Source organism: Melitaea cinxia, chromosome 3 (assembly GCF_905220565.1).
Source record: "Melitaea cinxia chromosome 3, ilMelCinx1.1, whole genome shotgun sequence".
In the NCBI taxonomy this organism is placed as follows: domain Eukaryota; kingdom Metazoa; phylum Arthropoda; class Insecta; order Lepidoptera; family Nymphalidae; genus Melitaea; species Melitaea cinxia.
The window spans coordinates 1,468,238-1,488,655 of NC_059396.1; the positions used below are offsets into that span (position 1 = coordinate 1,468,238).

The 20,418-nt window shown below is 33.9% G+C and overlaps 1 protein-coding gene across 1 annotated transcript; it reads right to left on the reverse strand.

The window, feature by feature from the left end:
- Positions 1–145: 145 nt before the first annotated feature.
- LOC123669275 (sodium/potassium-transporting ATPase subunit beta-2-like) lies at positions 146–15,522 on the reverse strand. The gene is made up of 7 exons (XM_045602887.1): positions 15,370–15,522; positions 3,905–4,045; positions 3,032–3,151; positions 1,993–2,186; positions 1,623–1,712; positions 1,228–1,411; positions 146–764 (listed from the first exon to the last, which is right to left on the reverse strand). The coding sequence occupies exons 1-7, from the start codon at positions 15,500–15,502 to the stop codon at positions 655–657; spliced, it is 972 nt and encodes a 323-aa protein (XP_045458843.1). The 5' UTR covers positions 15,503–15,522; the 3' UTR covers positions 146–654.
- Between the last annotated feature and the right edge of the window lie 4,896 nt (positions 15,523–20,418).

Here is a 20,418-nt window from a genome sequence, read left to right on the forward strand (position 1 = left end):
TTCCTTGATAAACAAGACTACTAACGCAAAATATTTTTCAAGTTATCGTAAATATCCTGAAATTGACAATTAAATGCAAAATAAAATCAAATAAATGTACGAACATTAAATCAGTTAACAGGGTTATAAATAAAACACAATGAAATGCTAAATTGGAACCAACTATTGCGTATTTATTGACACTCGGTCCAGAAAACATTACAATAATAAATATTATTTTATAATTATTTAAAATTCAATTTAACTTTAAGCGTGTAAACGAAAACTTCAACTCAGTGGCGCCCGAGGGCTATTCTAAAACGAATATAAATTAACCGCCGACTATGTGGCTATTGCTAATGGCGCTCTGGCAGCCGGCGCCGGGCGTGGTGTACGTGACCTTGGCAGCCTTGGCGTCCAATTGATTAATAAAATGAAATCGATAACCAATTGGAGGGCAGTCGGACAACTTGGCGGTCAACCATGGCTGACTTGGCGATGAGTTGATTTTTGACCGCTATTGAAGTTGGCAGTGGGGGGCAGGCTTACAACTTGGCCAAGTGCGTTTCATCAAAGTGACACTGTTAGCAGTAGTATAAGCGTTGTGTGGTGATTCGGCCAAGCGGAACGTGTCAAATGGTCGCCGCCAAGTTGTCGGCCAACATATGTTGCTGCTTAGGCGCGGTCCACCATCAGCTCGAAGTGAACCGAGCCCCGCCGCTCGTACCGGTCGTAGAAAATGTTCTTCGCCCACGCCCTACATTCGATGTTGATTAGGACACCCGCTGAAATTGGAAACATTTACAGGTTTTAGTAACGAAAAATGGCCAAAAAATTTATTAAATATTTAATTTATACGTCGCAACAGTAATTGGTCGTTGGAATAAATAACGACTTGAGCGAGCTTGTAAAAATGCACTCGAAGATGAAGTTTTTTTAAAAAAAATAACCGACTTATTTGAATACATTTCATGCATTATCTTGCAGCAATTACGATTGACATATCTCATATACTACCATGTACTCGCACATCCAATGATTGCTCGTAGAAAATCTTGTATAACTTTTAAGCTTACCTCTATAATCAATGTACACACGGTTACTAAGTCCTATTTTGAATTTCATAAGCAAATAATTTATCATTACTGTAGTTAATCTTGTTTCTTCTATGTTATAGAATAGCTGCTGCTTTCATCTAATTGTAAGTAAAATTAAATTTCAATAAATTGAAGATCTAAGGTAACTTACTCCTGGGTTTTTCGAAGAGCACAGCCACGAGAGGACTCAGGTATCCCTCTTTGTTGGTGAATGGATAGTAGAATGCTGGGAAACCACGGCGAGGGATGTACTGCACGGGACCAATGTTTTCCACGTCCGCAGGGTTCTCACCTTCGCAGGATACCCATACTGTGTTTGCCTCTGGCTTTCCAGACTAGAAAAACAAAACGCATGTATTTAAATATTTGATCCAATCGCTTTCTAGATTACTAAGAGATTTACCATATAATATGCACTGCAGCGATTGTAAATTCATTTAAATTTACCGTATCGACTTTTAAAATGTAAACTACAAAAATTTATAATAAATTTCCTTCTTATTCTGAAAGGTCTCAAAAGGTAATATTTAAGAACAAATCACTTACGACCAGTTTGATGTGTTGTTTGAGGTCCTCTGGCATTTTTTCTGGCAAACTGTCTGTGCTGTTGTAAGAATTGGGAGTCCAGTTGAAGATCTGAAAGATAATACTAATTAGCCGTCTGGTTATTTGGCATAAAAGTATAAGCAGAAAAATCTAACAAATCGTTGATTTCGAAATTCTAATTTGAATCTTGAAATTAACTGGTTATCTTAAAAAATATTTTATTCCTTTCAAGACTTCGAGTATTCCACACGATAAGTTTTATTTTTGTCAGAAATTATAGTTTAAATATGAGAATTGCTAAATTGTATTTACGGTAGAGTGATGGATTGAGTACCCTAAAGAATACACCTAAGAAATACTAAAAAATTACCTTATTCAGTTTGAGGAACACGCAAGGTCCAGCCTCCTCATAGTTGTACTGGTTTGCGGAGGTGCAAGGATGAAATTCTTCTACAGGTACGTCGCAGACCTGCTTCTCGCCCAAGTTGGAGGAAGTCGGGGAGCATGGAACTCGATTTTCTGCGCCAGAAGCCTCGCCACTACCACTGCCTTTCTTGCGGTATTCTGAAAAAGTAACATTTATATGTATTAGCTAATCTCTATTAATATTCGAATAGTTAAAGATGATATTATGATATGTATCTGTAAATTATATTTTAATTATTATTACATGAATTATTTGTTTGCTGAAATGCTGTGTGGTTACGGCATAATATAACCACCCCCTCTCTTCCCGTGGGTGTCGTAAGAGGCGACTAAGGGATAACACAGTTCGACTACTACCTTGGAACTAAAAAGCCGACCGATGGCGGGATAACCATCCAACTGCTGGCTTTGAAATACACAGACCGAAGACGGGCAGCAGCGTCTTCGGTGCGACAAAGCCAGCCCTGCGGTCACCAACCCGCCTGCCCAGCTTGGTGACTATGGGCAAAACACATGAGTTCACGCGATTTTTGGTGTGAACTTATGGAGGCCTATGTCCAGTAGTGGACTGCGAAAGGCTGTTGTGATGATGATGATGATGATGATGAATTCTTTTTTTTCTATTTTACTGAGCTAGGGTAAAGCAGGAAATATTCTGCTCAAAATCTAGAGCAGATCCGAGCCATCCGAATGGGGCAGTACTTTGATCTTACAGAATATCAGCTAATAATACTCCTTTGAAGCAGTTTGTGTTCCTGAACCTCAGTAAGATGACCAGAGAGCAGATGGAGGGGAGGGGGTTGGGAGTAGGGTCGGCAACGCGCTTGCGATGCTTCTGGTCTGCAGACGTCTATAGGCTACGGTAATCGCTTACCATCAGGTGAGCCGTACGCTTGTTTGTCGACCTAATTGTATAAACTTTAAAAAAAATTCTAAACTAAATAAACCATATATTTTATGTAAGCTTTCATTACTAAACTTACGTTGGAGGAAATCATCGATGACTTGGGCCCATTTGAGCACTGATCCCTTGTCATTTGCTCTGTAGTAAATCAAGGTACTTTCAACGTTAGCGGAGTCCGGCATCGGTCGGAATCCAAGTCCTGTGAAAGAAAAAGGACGAGAAGCGATTACCACTTTGATATTTGTATTGTTGATTAGATAAACTGAAAAAACTTCATTGTACTTTTTAATCAGATATCTCATAATTTTGACGATTGGTAAGTAACAACTACTAACGACTAAAGGAGAAGTACTTTGCGCTTGCCTTTTCATTACCAACTTTTTTTTTCTTACACCCTTTGGTCTGATGTAGTCGTGTGTGTAATCACCTAAATACTGTCGGCTTACGGGTTCGAATCCCCTCGCGATGGATATTTGTATTTGCACAAATATTTATTTCAATTTCGATATCTGTCCTTGTGGCCTCCTCACGATGCCTTGGAAAGCATGTAAAGCCATCGGTCCCGGTTGTTATCATAAATACCTCATAGCGATCGTTATTCATAGTAAAGAATACCGCCAACCCGCAGAGGAGCAGCGTAAAAGTTTATGCTCCAATCCTTCTCCTACATGGAGAAAGAGGCCTATGCAATCGTTGCACACATTGATTTAGTATAATAGTATTTTTATCATAAACAAAATATGTAGTTAAGAAAAATATTTTTAAGTTACGACCCAAAGAAAAATACCGCATGTTCATTATTTGTTGAATATTTACGTCGTCAGGAATTTCGAACTAGAGTGAACAGTGACTTGATAGGATTATATAACTTGACCCAGATATACATAAAATAATTATGTTTAGTTATTAATTTTCAAACGAAGTAACCGTATTAAGTACGGCTTCCACATACCTGGATTATTGCCGATGAGGGAACTCTCCATTTGCCACTTAGGCATTTTCGCGTCCAGCGTCTGGTAGAAGATCGTCAGCATTGCTGCGAAGAAACCCACCAGAACCGCGTAGAAAATCAAATAGAAGAGAAGGATTTTGGCTGTAAACAAGTTTTCCTATTAGTAACTATAGTAAATTGTGTCTGCTTTTATACAATTTTAAAGATTGTTCAAGTTTAGATTCCTAGTTTTTGGAAAATGGATAAATAATTGTTTGGTCAAAAATCGTTGTAAAAAATTCGTAATCATTACAATTCTTGGCGGCAAAATTAGAACCGGAACAAATAAATAATATAAAATAACCCTCCTATTTATATTTTTGTTACATTTTTTTTTTTTTTTGGTAACATTAAGTAATACCTAACAAAATTTCTAAAAGATCACTACAAAAAATAAACAGAATCATTCATATAGTTTATATCTAATATATGAAAATGAACAACAATATTATGTACGCTTCAGCCTGTAATATCCCACTACTGGGCATAGGCCTCTTTCCCCGTGTAGGAGATGGATCAGAGCTTAATCCACCACGCTGCTACATTGCGGGTTGGCGGATATATTCCCTACTATGGGTAACGATCGCTATCAGGTGTACACGATAACAACCGGGAACCAACGGCCTAACGTGCGCTAGGAGGCACGGTGGGGAGACCCACAAGAACTGCACAAACACCCAGACCACGGCAAACATCTTTATGGCCAACTAGCTGACCCGGCGAACTTCGTATCGCCTAACAGTGACTAAGTATTATCACAAATCTTTTGTATGGGAGTATAGAAAAGTGTTGTTTTTAGACTTTTTCGGGAAATTTAATTTTTTTTTTTTTTGAATTTTTCTCTCCGTAAGAACCATCCTCGTACTTCAAGGAATATTTTTAAAAAAGAATTAGCGAAATCGGTCCAACCGTTCTCGAGTTTTGCGCTTAGGAACACATTCAGCAACTCATTTTTATATTATAGATATAAATGTTTGTCATGTGCGGGGATCGAACCCGCAACCGCCAGCGCAACAGTTACAATCCATGGATGTGACCGTTGCGCCAACGCGGCGTCTCGGCGTCTTGACGACAATATCATGTGCCTACATAATATTGTCGTTAATTTTACACATTAAATTAGTTAAAAAATGTAAATAAGGAATAGACAGATTTCATCAATATTTGCTAGAAGTTTTCGTCTATTTGGTTACAGAAACGGGAGAGACACCAAATCAATGCTTTAATTGCGTGTAATTGACGTATTCAATTCTTCCTGCATTGTGCGATTATCGACCTCGTTACTTATCATTTTTAGGTTTACATACCCAAAGTATGCCAACGGGAAACTATTACTCAGACTAGCTATCTGTCGGTTTTCCGATTGCAAGGTTGTATTTCTGGGTTAGTAGTAAGAGATCTCGTATATACGTGAGTTTTCCGTAGTGTGTGTGTAGTTATAGCTTCTATAAAACAAAATAATTTAAAATTCATTTAAATTATTTTTAAGAATTATTACAGATTTGAAAGCATTAAAAATTTAACGAAAGCGCTGAAATACTCTCTTACTTACATAACATAGATATCGTTTTTTTTTTTTTGTATGTTATTCGATTTAGCCTATTATATCACATATCCTCAGGCTCAGGCCATCCCGAGCAGGCATCGAACCCGCAAACCCTCGGTGTTTAGGCGCCTACGCGATAACGGTTTTTGTATATTATTATGGTTTCAAACTTTTTTTTTTACTTTAATAATAATTGATTAAATGTAAAGAAAAACAATTAATTAACACAAGTAAGGTAAAGTGAGCTAATATGAGCAAAGTGTAATCGTATTCCGAGTACTAGGAAAACATAAACTCGTGGCATACGTAAGGTTTGTGAGGAAACTAATCCCTCCGTACTAAATATCAGTAATGAGATTGTACTGATAACCTATAAAACTATCGTATAATGATAACATCGGTTTATGATCGAAAAAATAAATTACGATAGAATAAGGAAGTTCAAGAGCTGGTTACAATTTCGAAAAACCTAGATTTCATATTTTTTTTATACCACTAAGTCAGCAAACGAGCGTACAGCTCACTTGATGCGAAGTGATTACCGTGGCTTCTAGACGCTTGCAACACCAGAAGCATCGTAAATGCATTGCTGATACTACCCCCAATTCCCCCCAGGAGCTCTGATCACCTTACTCACCACAGGAACACAATCAATGCTCTGAGCAATTTTATTTAGTTGTGATCTTCTGTATCTTTATTGTATTTTTGTAAGGCTATATATATACATATAAAAAATAAACTGGAGCATACATACCACCATATAAAAAGATCGTTCATACAAAATTAAACAAAAAAGCCCCATAATCATCCCGTCAACACTCGACTACAATGTTTACAAATAATTTCATCGCCAACGTTATATTTTAATCGTCTGTCGCGCTAACGAGCCCTAAAAAGTCTGAATTCGTTCCGAGGTTACAAATATAGGCGTCCCAGTTACAAAATAATTAGTGTTGGCTTAATTAGTACGCCACCGTCAACTCACTCAGCGCGATTATCATAACACGCTTCATACAGACAGAAAAGTGTTCATAATAAACTACAAGTATTACTAAAAGATCCTAAACTGAAAATAAAACTGTAACAGTCTAAATCTGTACATTGATGATAATTAAAAAAAAATTAGAAGGCTGTCTAAAATAGACACTCAAGTCAAAAAACTTTTTTTTTTTCATTTGTCTGTCTGATTGATCATCTGCATATTTGTCGAAATTATTGAATTGATGTTAATAAAACATGACATGATTGAGCCTAAATTACGAGCCAAGATATTGGATACTTTTTGTCTCATAATTCAGCACGGGTCCCTTAAGAGAGTGAAGAAAAATCAAAACAGGTAATCGCAAACGAAGTTGCGGGTACATTTTGATTACTTTAAATTTAATATCATTTCACTTAAATATTCAAAATTAAGACAAAGATTGATGGCAATTAAACAAAAACATAAGACAGAAGAAGTATTTGTCACGTACGCTTTATTTGAAATAAATGTGTAGTTGGACCAACATTTTACACAAAAAAAAAAAATTAAAGCGCGCTTGTAATCGACCTACTCGTGCCCCTTAGGTCTCTACAACCAGGTGCCACCAACTTTTTGTACCCTTAGGTATGCCCTGGAATTTACAATAGTCGAAAAACAAGGTATTCTAGTTCAATTTCTAGTACTTTATTCTCACGATTAGTTTTTTAGTATTTAAGATAATTTGTATAAAATAATTTGGTGATGTATATTTAGGTCGATTTTTTTCCAGAACAAACATAATTGTTCCTTAAGTCATGTACAAATTAATCCTACAAGTAATTCTTAAGATACTAATTAAGTTTTGAAACATGCAGTAGTCACGTAGACATGCCGTCTGCCAATCGATGCATTTTACGTTAGTGCATGCAGGTAGGTCATAGGAGCACTAAGGGTCAAGTCGCACGCATGCGTACTGTCTATTTCAAGTTGAAATACCAATGAATCATAGAAACGCAAAGCAAAATGCCAATAATGCATATTTATAGGAAAGCATCGGGTACTAGAATATAAGTATAGTATATAACTTTTGTTTTAATAAATAATGGAAATAATAATTTAAGCAATGATTCGTAAAGTATTGAAGATAATATTGTTTTGTTTTTTATTTCTTAGTGATGATTATTTTCCAACTATTATTATTATCCTTGGGAAATTTCCTTGAGTTTCTCTCAGTTTATGAGTAAATTTTTCCTATATTTTTTATGCTTCTACAGACATTTTTAAGTCATTTCAGTTTTTAAAGTTTTCATCGGTTCCTCATAGACGTAAAGTCCTCGTAGACATTTTTGTTAGAAAAGAACTCAAAATGATCGAAGGTTGTAGACGTGTATATTTTGAGTTTTTAAAAATTTACGAAATAAAATTGAGTACCTAAATATGCTTTTATATTGACATTCTCGACAATATCTATTATTTTCCGTTGTAATTAATAAATAATAATTCACAAATAATATTTTAAAATAGTCACAACTGAATTTAGTGGCGCTTTTTCTCGTAATCTAATTTTCAAATCAGGTGATAACTTCACATGAATTCAAAATATTTACTTATAACCTTGTCCTAACCAAGTAGGTTTTAATATGTAAAAATTTGCTACATTAAATTATATAACATTATTTTTAAAGACTTCAAAAATTTCTAAAAAATAGAGATGTTGAAAATATTTTAACATTAAAACCTGCGTGCAATTTGACATTCCTGCAGATTAACAATTATGACCTCTTCGCTCTCTTGATGTACAACAATTTTTACAATTTGTAATCTCCCTCGATCAATAACTTATCTGGTATAAATATAATTTTGAAATTAGACAATAAATTACTAAAATTACTTTGCTTATATACATACTGTCTTCAAACTTATTATGATGTTTGTTTCTAAGCCAGATGCTAGTCTTGTGGTTTTATTTAAATTTGATTTAGATCTGCGGGTACTTTTTGATTCATCGCTTAGTATATTTAAATTGAAGTCAGTTCTTTTCGTTTGAGAGCAAACATAATTATGAAGTACCTTAAGCAAACATTTTTGATACTGCAGTGTCGCCCTCTAGTCTACATGTAATTTGATATCATTGAGTGTATATTATTTTGCCAGGTGAAAAACAGGTCATGGAGGATGCGCTGTGAGTTATCAGATACGCATGCGTCATAGTAACATATGAGACTTACAGTCAGAAGCAAAAAACCACTAACTCTTCAGAAATTATAATCAACAATGAAAATAACGCATCTAAATGCACAACAATTTTGAGTTTTTTTCGTATATACAACGTTTTGTTTTCTCTCTTATCCCTTTAGCATATACGTTTTCAGGCAATAAGGTTGTGTATACTTATATTTTTGTCTATGACTGTACTCGGAAACGCCGTTGAGTCAGCAATAATTTCTGTACTAAAGGCTTGGGAAGCGCTCGTAAAGACGGATATTAAGCTTTCGTGGGTCAAGAAATTGGATATAAAAATTCTGATTTCGTCCCAAGCGATAAGAGATTGCTTTTTCTTTATGGGAATATAATATGCAAATTATGTTTTTCGGGACAACAATATTTACAATTTTATATGGTGTGTTGTTTATGTTTGCTCTGTGCTGGCAGATATTGATCCCGATTTTTACACGTTAATATGCACATTAAGTATATTACAATATCTTAGTTATGTATTTTTTATCTATGTTTATTTATAAGTAAAAAATATACTTTTATTACAAATCTTAGTTCAAACAATCCAATACAACTTGGCGCGTGTGTGCGTGTTTTCAAAAATACCCACATTTGATTTGTGCGACAGTCACACAACAGTCGTAGAGCAAGAAACACGTGTTCAGTAATAAAAATTTTACTTAAAAATTATTTCGGAAAATTAATATATTATTATTTTAAATTTAGAAGTTCAAATTGACATATTTAACGAATATTTTGATGACAAAGGAAAATTAGGTGATCTAGTAGTTATTATCACACGCATTCGCTTCAGCCTGTAATATCCCACTACTGGACATATGCCTCTTTCCCCGTGTAGGAGAAGGATTAGAGATTAATCCACAACGCTGCTCCAATGCGGGTTGGCGGATATATTCCCTACTATGAGTAACGATCGCTATCAGGTCAACAAACATTACAGCATTGCAAACATCTATAATGTCGAATTGTGACTCTAAAGTTATTCAAAAGATATTCTAGTTTTCTTGACAGTAGATTTTTAGTGGTAAGTGTTTGAGGTGATCTATCAACATCTGGAAAGGTCCATACAAAAGTTATGAAGTATGCTCTTCCCGGATCGTGTCAGAAAATACATCGAATCTAAGTTAATACAATAGCTACAGAATTTGTTTGTTGTCTAATCCTCAATACTTACATTCACCGCTAAGAAAATTCTTTGCATAATAATTTAATCCAGTAGGTCCCTACTTATTAGGGATGGTTGGCCATTCAAAATTACTATGTAAATCACAGGAACGAAGTCATGCCCATTTAAGTTGAGATCTTAAATTTAGACCACGGTTGATCCCATAATAATAAATAAATATTACTGATTCTCTTTATACCTACATATTACTAATATATGGGATCGAAATATACTAAAATTAATATATAGGATTTAACATAAGGCATACCAAAAGTTAAAAACTTAGATTAGTGTAATCTGACTAAATCTTGTATAAAATTCGTAGACGATTTAATTTAGCAATTGGTTCTCTATCAATCTGACAAGCGTTAAAATACAATCCGGATGAAACCGGATATCTAACAAATACATTTTATAGCCATAAAACAGCAATAGAATGGTGCCGGTACCATAAGTAAACGTAGCGTGGCGCGGCGGTTTGACTGCTAATCCAAACTACTGAAAATCATCAGCTTCAGTTATAGATTTTTATCTAATATATAAAATTCTCGGGTCGCGGTGTTTGTAGTTAAACTCCTCCGAAACAGCTTGACCGATTCTCATGAAATTTTGTGTGCATATTGGGTAGATCTGAAAATCGAACAACATCTATTTTTCATCCCCCTAAATGTTAAGGATAGTCCATCCCAATTTTTTTTTAATTTATAGATAAATTATTTATTTATTATTATATTATTGTTTGGCGTTGAAAAATACATACAACCCTAAATTTTCACCCTTCTACCGCCAACCCCTATTTTTAAATAGCGTTTAGCGGCAAGACAACGTTTGCCTAGTCAGCTAGTTTAAAATATAAAAAGTAAAAACCTTTTTTTAAATTAGGAAAACTAATTTTTACCATACTCTACTACATTTAACTGATATAATTTAGGTCTGGTGAAATTTAATCATGTAAGTAAAGAATGGCTTACCATTTGGTCAGCTTCAATAGCTATTATTTATCAAATTTAAATAAGCACTCTACATAAGACGTTTTGTCCATAACAGTTACCATCAAATGGAATAGCAGAAATGTGTCCTTGGATCGATGGGACGAAGGACGAGGCGCGCGCAGCCAAATCGGCTCCGCGCATCCAGCTGGTATATCTTTAAGCGACCTTCACTTTATACTCTATTATAATTGATATAAAACACAAAATTCTAAAACAGTATCTTCGAACCGCCATAATATTATTAATTATATATACCTACTTGACAAAGCTGACTGACATCGTGTAACTTAAAACATTGGGTTCGCTGTGGTTTTACGGTAAGAAATATAATTCTAAATTATTTATATAACCCAAGGGAGAACAAAAGACAGAATTTTCAAAATTATTTGAAATGTCCTGAAGAGAGGATTAAATTTAGGGGACTTTTAAAATATTCTGAGATGTAAAGATGGTAAATCTGACTAAACATGCGATTTACACTTCCAGAGTTCTATATCATCTTACCGTTCAATAGCCTAGATTGTCAATCCGATTTCAATCTTATGCTTAAAGTGATTTAGTTCAAAATCGTATACAGCCTGGACTAATTGTCCCGAATCAATCTTAAGTAATAGTGACAGAGGCTGAAACGACTGTTTTGTTAAATACATGCTGTGTTTAATTATTGTCATTAATTGTTGATTGATACAGTAGCAGTAGTGTTTATGACAACGTTAGAAATTTCTCATATTATCGCGTAGCTTCTGAAAAGGACAAAAGGAACCTAAGTAAGATCTTGGATCATATTTTTTCTTATCTTTTAGTAAATTTTATTATGAGCTGCAAGGCTGCACCTAAAGAATCCTACGTTCTCTAAAGATTCTTCCTATCTGAAACTATCTTTTTGTAATTTTAGTATTTTCCTAGTTATAAATTTCAATATATTTTCATAAGATTGTAGATGGAATTTATATTCCTTAAAATTAACTCGATTGCAGGATAATATCATGTACATATAATACGCTTAGGTTAAGCTTAATGTTTGCCTCCCTTTTTTGAAAAAACCTTACAATTACTCCACATAAATTATATATCATTTTATAGATAATTGCTTGCTCTACGGGCATCCACAACAAAAAAAATTATTATTGCTTTTGTTTTTGTAAATTAATTAATTATTAAAACTATATATATATGACGGCCTATTTGAAACAACGTCAACGTGATTGTCGGTAAATTTTTACTTATTTAGTGTGAATTATTCACACGGGTAATGCTAACAAATTTTTATTACGAGAAATATAAGTACTTACGATTACAAAACATTTGACACAATACTTATGCCTTAAATTTAATACTGTAATATTTTTAATAATAATAATAATAATAATAATAATAATAATAATAATCTTTATTTCGGGACTAGCCCATATAGTATTAGTAACAATGATGCTTATAATGTAATGTTAGTACAATTACATTTAAATAATTAAATAATTACATTTTAATAAATTTTGAATTAACAATAACTATAATAATATTTCTTAATAATAACAACAATTTTAAAACAACTAAAATGTGCATTCCTTTTTTTAAATATTATATGAATGTGAATTATAATTTAATTATTAATTTATTTACCATTTCATTATCACTATTAACAATTTATAATTAAGAAGTTTAATACAATGAATTAAAACACACAGAACACAAAATAGTGTTAAATCAAATGAGGTCTTTGTATAGATATACTAGCGGCCTTAATGATTCTTAAAGACTTTACTGATTAATTCTTTAAGATATTCCGTGCATCATCTGTGGCGCCTGTGAACTATCCTTCATATGGTTTAACAATGGCCTGCCAATGTGGTCATCATGAGCAATATTAATGCTAATACGGTTCGTTTGTTGTTGATTGAATATTTTAGATTTCTTTAATTCAAAGCCGATGGAACTTCACTTGATATTTAACTATCGCTACCCTTAATATGCATTTGCCTTTGGTATCAGAATGCGGTAGTTGCTAAGCGTATGATTTCAAGGAAGGAGACGATCAGGACGATGATACTAGGATTAGAATCCCCGATGGAAGTCTAGGATATGTCAATACCTTTGTGTTTCTCTTAAAAAGAGAATAAAAGTTTTTTTTTTTTTTGTATTTAATTAATGCTTAATGAGATTTCGTCTTGACTCTCTCTAAAACATTTATATTGTGTAGAAATTTTCACTTTCAGGATTAACCGCAAGATTCTCTTGAAGTCGGTTTTTATTTCACGGTACTTTGGCAATTATTATATTATGAGGACTGCTTATTATGTGGCCAATGTACAAACTTGATAACTTGTATACAGTAATCCTTTGTTATTCTATTTAATATTCAAAAATGCTAATCTCTAAAATAATTATGCTAATCACAGATGCTAATGTTACTACGGACCTATTAGGTAACCGATTGTTGAGAGACAAAGGTTTTATTAAAATTGGTCACAGTGACCGCTAATTTTAATATAATGTATGTGACCACGGGGTTTTCTCATTTTTAGAATTATTCCACTAAGCTTATTAAGGGTGAATAAGCGGAAAAAAATATCCGTTAATTTCCTCGTATTCTTACGATTTTAATTATTTTAAAGGGATGTTGTATATTTCTTCATAAGTATTGATTATATTTGTATTTATGCAATTACTACTGTCTAATCTTGATTTATTTTTAAGTCAAGCCAAGTTTCTCACAGAGTCACAAACGCCCAGCGTGGTAGATTAAGCTCTAACTTGTCTTCTACACATAGCACCGGTGCCCTTGTCCCCAGCAGTGGGATAGGTATAAGCTGATTCAGTTCAGAGTGTCCATACAACTGTATTAAGCCCGGATCAAGCCCTTCTTTGTCATCACATTAGAGATGGGTTGACAGAGGACGCAGGCGCAAAATTTGATCCAGTCGAGTACTCGAGGAGCTTTTTGTGGATTGTCAAAGCTTGAGATAGTGTTCTCTACTCAAAGTAAGTTAACTCATCACCAAAAATCTTTTTTCTAATTAATTATTTGTACCTACTATTATAATTTATACCTTTTTGGAAGGAATCCTTTAATTCTATGTGAATAGTTTTATACTAAAGATGGTTTATTTGTTCATTTTCTCGATCTATGAACTTTCTAGGTCTTTCTACCTTACTTATCTCGCGTTTTAACTCCATATACTTGTAATTTTAAATTTGTCTTAAAGCTTTTCCATTTTTTGATTCAAATTTTGTAACTTCCTATCATTCCCAGGTAACGCCTTCTACTTATAACCTGATCCCTATATACATGTGGCCTATATATTTGGCAACTGCTAGTAGTTTTTAAGATTTGAAATTAGTCAGTAAGTGAGTGAGTATCTTTCGCTTTTATACATATTAACGAATGTAGCGAAATAGTTCTTTGAGATTCAGACTAACAAAAAAACTATTTTATTTTATAACGTTTGACTGTGTAAGATGTTTTGTAATAATTTGTTATTTTAATTCTGTACGTCTTGTCTAGACTAATCATCCTACCAATTCAGCGAAAACTATCTTTCGAATTGAGGAATTGTAAATAGCATTTACTATTTTTTGTCTATTCGTAGAGTTTCACACACAAGTGAATCTATGAGGGGGAATTCAAGAGTAATCTGATTCAAAATTTGACAAGTATGTTATCGTCGTATGAACTAAATTTACTTAAGATGTAATTGTTTGGTATGAATGAAGTCGGACCAAGACGCTACTGTATATTATAAGAATGTAATTACACAATTACTACTGATATCAATTACACATTTATCACTAAATGTTATAGAAGCCAATCCACATCGTTTGAATTCTAAAAAAAAAAAAAACAAAGAAATATTTGTGGAAATTAGAAAAGATATTTTTACTTAATCACGACAGAATGGCTCGACGGATCTGGTTACTACTTACTATATAAATTGCTGGAAATTTAAAATAAAGGAGGAAGATAGCATTAAGAATAATACTATTGTTGTTTTTAAATTCCCAAAGGATATGAAGCTATGCAGGTAAAGCTACGAGTCATAGCTAGTGTTCCTATATGTCTGAAATGATCCTTATCCCGTCTGCGCAAGACTGCGCGCATTGCACCGGATTGAATCGCTTGATATATCAATTAGAGCTTTATATTAATATTACTATCATCTGATAAATATGCCGATATTAGATTATGTTGATAAAAGCCAATAGAAAATAATATATTACAGGAGAATTTTTTCTAGTATATTTGAATTTAGTTTTGATTTTTAAAGTATATAGAAAGATATACCTCATTTAGTATCGTAAATACACACATTGTTCGCTAAAATTAGCTCCGAAAGAGTTACGTAACACGCCTTGAAATTTGAAATTAGAACGATTTAATTTTTTTTTTTATAACTAAACATTTCAGTGTAGAGGAGTAAATCAGGTAGGTTTTAAGTCATCACCCCTGAAATTTTCCCTCCGGAAATTACGGAAAGGTTAAAAGTTAAAGTAAAGTTTTTTATTTTGAGAGAGAGAAAAAAAGCTCACCCCAGCTGGATCCCGTGCGGCCAAGGAATTGCCCGGTTTCGGAATTCCATAGGAAGATCCTTAAGGACTCCCATTTTCCTAGATCCGGTGGGGGGGCGTAGTATTGTTCAGCAACTTTCGTCTTGTCTGCCATGGTCGAACGCCTAGCCGGACTGCGGTGCGAGATCGATTGTCGGCGCCTTCGCCCCTGTGCACTGCGTCCTCCGCGTCCCTCACCTTCCCCTCGTGCCCCCTGCAACCCCCATTCCACCCCTTACGTAACGATTACGTAAGTCGGCGCGCGCACGTAGAGACCTACTTCGGTAAATCCGCGGTAACGCAGCCAATCAGACCTAACCCCTTATATGGTTTTATTTAGATACGCGCGAAGAAGTGTATGGAGGCCAGGTATGACTGGACGAAAATCGAAGCTATTTGTCTAGATTCCGCCAAGTAGGTCTATCGTAGAGGAAAGAAATAAGGATGAATATGCAATGAAAATACTAGTTTATCAGCGCTCGACATCTGGTCATTGTGCTAAGTTCTGGGAACTTAGATTTCATTGTTATTGTTAAAAAAAGTATTTTATAATTTGCTTTACTTAAGGACTTTTATAATGGATGTCTTTTTACTGTTTGGAAAGATATTTTATTTTATTTTAAACAGATACTGAGCACTCGCTTACATTAATACAGTTTAAAACACATTCATTGTTGAGATTTGTATATATTTTACTGTTAAATTAATCGTTAGTGTTCATAAACGCTTTATTATTATTATTACTATTAAAAGAACGTCGACAAAAATAAAAAAATCATTTTTTTAAAATGTCATGAAGCTTAGGCTGATTTTAGTTTTTATTTAAAAAAAATAACAATACATTTTTTTTAATAATTTATTAAATTATATTAAATAAAAGACATCACTTTAAATATCATTTAAGGATTATAGGACATGAAATTTAAACTTAAATACTAATAAAGAGATCAAGAATCATAACTAAACGCCTGTCATTTTTATAATAGTAATTACACGATAATGTTGATCAACTATTTTTATAGTGAGGCGTGTATCGGTACGCCAAATTTTAATTCGGACAATGGAAAATGTACTAAAATTTAATATCAAGCTCTTAAGAATGTATAGCTAAAATATTTTGTTCCTCAGAATCTTAAAGATATGAAACTCCTAGTTTGGTCTGTCAATTCTAGACCACGCTCCTTAGAAACATTTACAAGTCTATGAAGATTACAATAAAAGTTTACAACATAATAATTTAAGCCCTATAAATACGTTATAAAAATAAACTATCTACCAAATATTTATGCCGTGGCGTCATCTTTCTTTTCAATTTTTTCCGCGACAGGAGGATCCGCAAAAACTTCGTGACCTTGAGATTGAGGCTTTGTCCAAGCTTGGCAAACGCAAGTTGGTCCCTGGCCATTTCCCCCTGCCTGACCACCACTTACCATGAATCCTTGGCCTTGAGTAAACTGACTAGAACCGCTAGCTTGTCCTTGAGTCTGACCAGACTGTTGGAAGCCGGTCGTGGATCCCTGGGGTTGGTTTGACTGACCATTATAGTAACCAGATTGCGTATTCTGGAATTGATTATTGGGTTGAGTGAATTGATTAGGATTTTGGTACCCTCCTTGATACTGTCCTTGCTGATACTGTCCCTGCTGGTACTGCCCCTGTTGGTATTGCGCCTGCTGGTTTCCTTGGTTGAAAGATTGACCAGATCCTGCTGGATTAACTTGGTTATAGTTTCCATCTTGTGGGTATTTTGCTTGATTATATCCATTCTGGTAGCTATATTGACCCTGATTTTGATATTGACTTTGGAACTGCTGTTGAGGTTGGAGTCCTTGGTTCTGGAAGTTAGACTGTCCATTCCATTGTTGGTATTGGGGGTACTGCTGGTAGTTGTATTGTGGGTTGGGTGGATAAGTTGGCTGGGCCCCTGGGATTGGCTTGTTCTTATGACTTTGAACGATGTCAATCACGCCACCGATGATCTTTTCTGGAATATGAAGACCGCCTGTACGACTTTCCCTTGCAGCTGATGCAACAAGACCTACAAGAGCTGCTGTGCATAGAGCCTGAAAATTAAAATTTGCGTTTATATATGGTGATGATGATTCAGCCTGTAACATCCCACTGCTGGGCGTAAGCCACTTACTCCACCAGGAGAAGGGTCGGAGCTTATAAACATTACAATTAAACTATGTCGTCAAATCTATATCTTCAACAATATGTGTAATTGCTACTTTGACCAAAATGATGATTAATACATTATGAGTATGAATATACTTACAATAATGCAAATTTTCTGTTGTCTATCCATACTGACTGGCTGAAGGTTCTTCATGCAATTGCCGAAAATTTCGAAGGACACTCTTTTATATGAACCTCGCTAGTAGAACATGTCAGCGATTACTAGGGCTGACACAAACTAAATATTTCTTAGTATAAAAATGGATGATCAATTAGTTTTTTAAATGATAATTTTAAATTGTCAAATACTAATAAAAAAAATATTTTCTTGCTACTTTTATAATTTTATAAGTTTGTGATAAAAGACCGCGCTTTCGCGCAAAACTACAGAACTGATGAGTTATGAAACTTGGTACGTAGGTAGGTCCAGAATAACACATATCATTTTTATTCCCGACAATCCCAGAGGATCGAAAATTACGTGAATAAAACCACAACGCGTAGCTGTGTATGAAAAAAAACTTAACGCAACATATACCTCTAAAATGTTTATAATTTAATGTTAGTTTTTTTTAATGTTAGTTTTTTACGTTAATGTTGTAAATTTGTTACTTAAATAAAAATCAAAATCAAGTCACTCGATTATCTCGAAATTACAGCATAAGAATATACCATTTTTAATTTAACATTTTGAATTTAATTTGGCCCAGCCCTGGCAACCGTGCGTCGTAATTTGTCTTCCGCGTGATCGAAGATCAGTGTAAAAGGTTTCTCACCCTTGACGTAGTACCGCTATAACGATGCTTGGACGCATGGACCCGTGAGGTCCCTGCGCGTATATCGATATATTTTTTAATTTAATTAATTATCATAATTGTATTTAATTAATACTTATATAATATATACAATATTATTTTTATATACATTAAAATATATTTTTTAAAGACTAACTCCGGAGTTTTTTGCAATTTCTTCTCTGAAGAATTTACATTCCGAATCGGTGTTAGTTTCACTTTTAACTATAATCATTTAATTTAAAAAATTTGTAAAATTACTATTCACAACGGCTTTTGAAGCCTACTTAAGTAATTTATTGTTTTCATTTTGATTTGTACTTATTATAAATGCAAAGGAGTGGTTGTAAGTTTGTCATTAACGCATGCTAGAACGGTCAAAGGGATATGTACCTACGTAATTAAGCACAGAGATGGGTTGTAACTTAGGAAAGTACAAGGCAACTATTTGTCCCAAAAATACAACACAACAGCAATTTGACGACGCGTTGGCGCAGCGGTAATAACGCTGGCTGTTGGGCTGGCGGTCGCTGGTTCGATTCCCGCTCACGACAGACATTTCTATCGACCATGTAGATGTAAGTCATGGTCTGGGCGTTGTGTTTGTGTATTGTGTGTGTTTCCGGACCCCCGACACAGGAGAAAATCTTACTGGGGGATCCGTTGTGTGTGAAGCGTTTATTATTAGCGTTTATTTATTATTAATATACTTTCACAAAATTATTTCAATCATTCAATTTGCGATGTGCTCCTAAAATATGACAGATACACTTAGTTATTTTTACATAGCTATTTTTTTTTTACTACAACTTAGTCAAGACATATAGAGATAGCTGTAATGTGAAGTGTAACGGTTTTCGACAGTTAATTTTTTTTTTTTTTTTATTTATCATATACTTCATGTTTGAGATATAATAAATTATGTTTCCATCTTGAAAGGTTCATATATTGTAGTTTATAGCTATATATGTATAAGTTTAAGTATATATTTAACTAATATTTTTTTTTAATTATTTATTATAATTTCAGTTTAAGTCAACTAATATATCGTAGGTAATCGCAAATTTAATCAAATACGCATCATCAATACGCGATAGTTCAAAATCTACTCGTTAATTCTCGAACAAATTCAAATGACATTCACCAGCTTTCGATTAATTTTGAAAAAAGAATCATCAAAATAACAAAAATAACACACATAAAGTATATGAATCAATTTAAGAATCTTTTCATTTTTTTGAAGATACTCGACAAAACAATTTTTATTAATTAAAAATATTATAATTTAATATTTAATTCTAATCGATAACACAATCGATATTCGCTAAATTCCAACCCGTTGAACAAAATTCGCAAGATTGACGCGCGCCGCCCGACACGCCGGTCGCTAAGACGTTAATTTTTTTTTTTTTTTGTTTAAATACTTATCACGAATCATCGTCGATGTACGATTTATTATTATAACCCCGTTCCGCTTCAAGGAAGCTTAAGATTAACTTTCATTATTTGAGATTGATTTTGCGGATAAGAGTTTTTCCTTGTTACAATGTCCATTATCTGTTAGTGTTGTGTGAGATTTTATTCAACATGGATATAATTATATAGTTGTGTTGTGGAGTGTTCGACTCCTACTTACGTTCCATCAAATGGAGGGTTCTTATGATGTAATTAATCACGTTCCACGTGAAAAAAAAAATCCTAGCTCATTTTTAAATTTGACTTTGTTGAAATGGATGAGTTACATCGATAGACTTGTACCGCATGATCGTCGTAAGCACGGTTATAATTTCCGATGAAAAACATTCTACGAGAAAAATAATTCGTTTCGATTTTCGGTTCTTTAGTTGTATGCGATAGTTAATATTGATATTTCACTTTATCAGCGTTTTTTAGGCCTAAAAATACGACGCTTAAGCAGTGGTAGGTGCCGTTGCCAGAGTAGCTCGTATTATTATTTATTTATTTTATTAAGACAGTAAAATTCAAAAAAGGGCTAGGGTTTTTTTACGTGGAGCTTGATGTATAACACTAGCAGAAGCCCCCATTTAGAGAAACATAG

What these genes read in the sequence shown, in the direction of transcription:
- LOC123669275 (XM_045602887.1), bottom strand. Translation starts at nt 15,502, where the DNA reads ATGGCAGACAAGACGAAAGTTGCTGAACAATACTACGCCCCCCCACCG. An exon ending in CATCGATGATTTCCTCCAAC is followed by an intron (nt 2,187 to 3,031) that starts GTAAGTTTAGTA and finishes TTACTTTTTCAG; the next exon opens with AATACCGCAAGAAAGGCAGT. An exon ending in AACAACACATCAAACTGGTC is followed by an intron (nt 1,412 to 1,622) that starts GTAAGTGATTTG and finishes TTGTTTTTCTAG; the next exon opens with TCTGGAAAGCCAGAGGCAAA.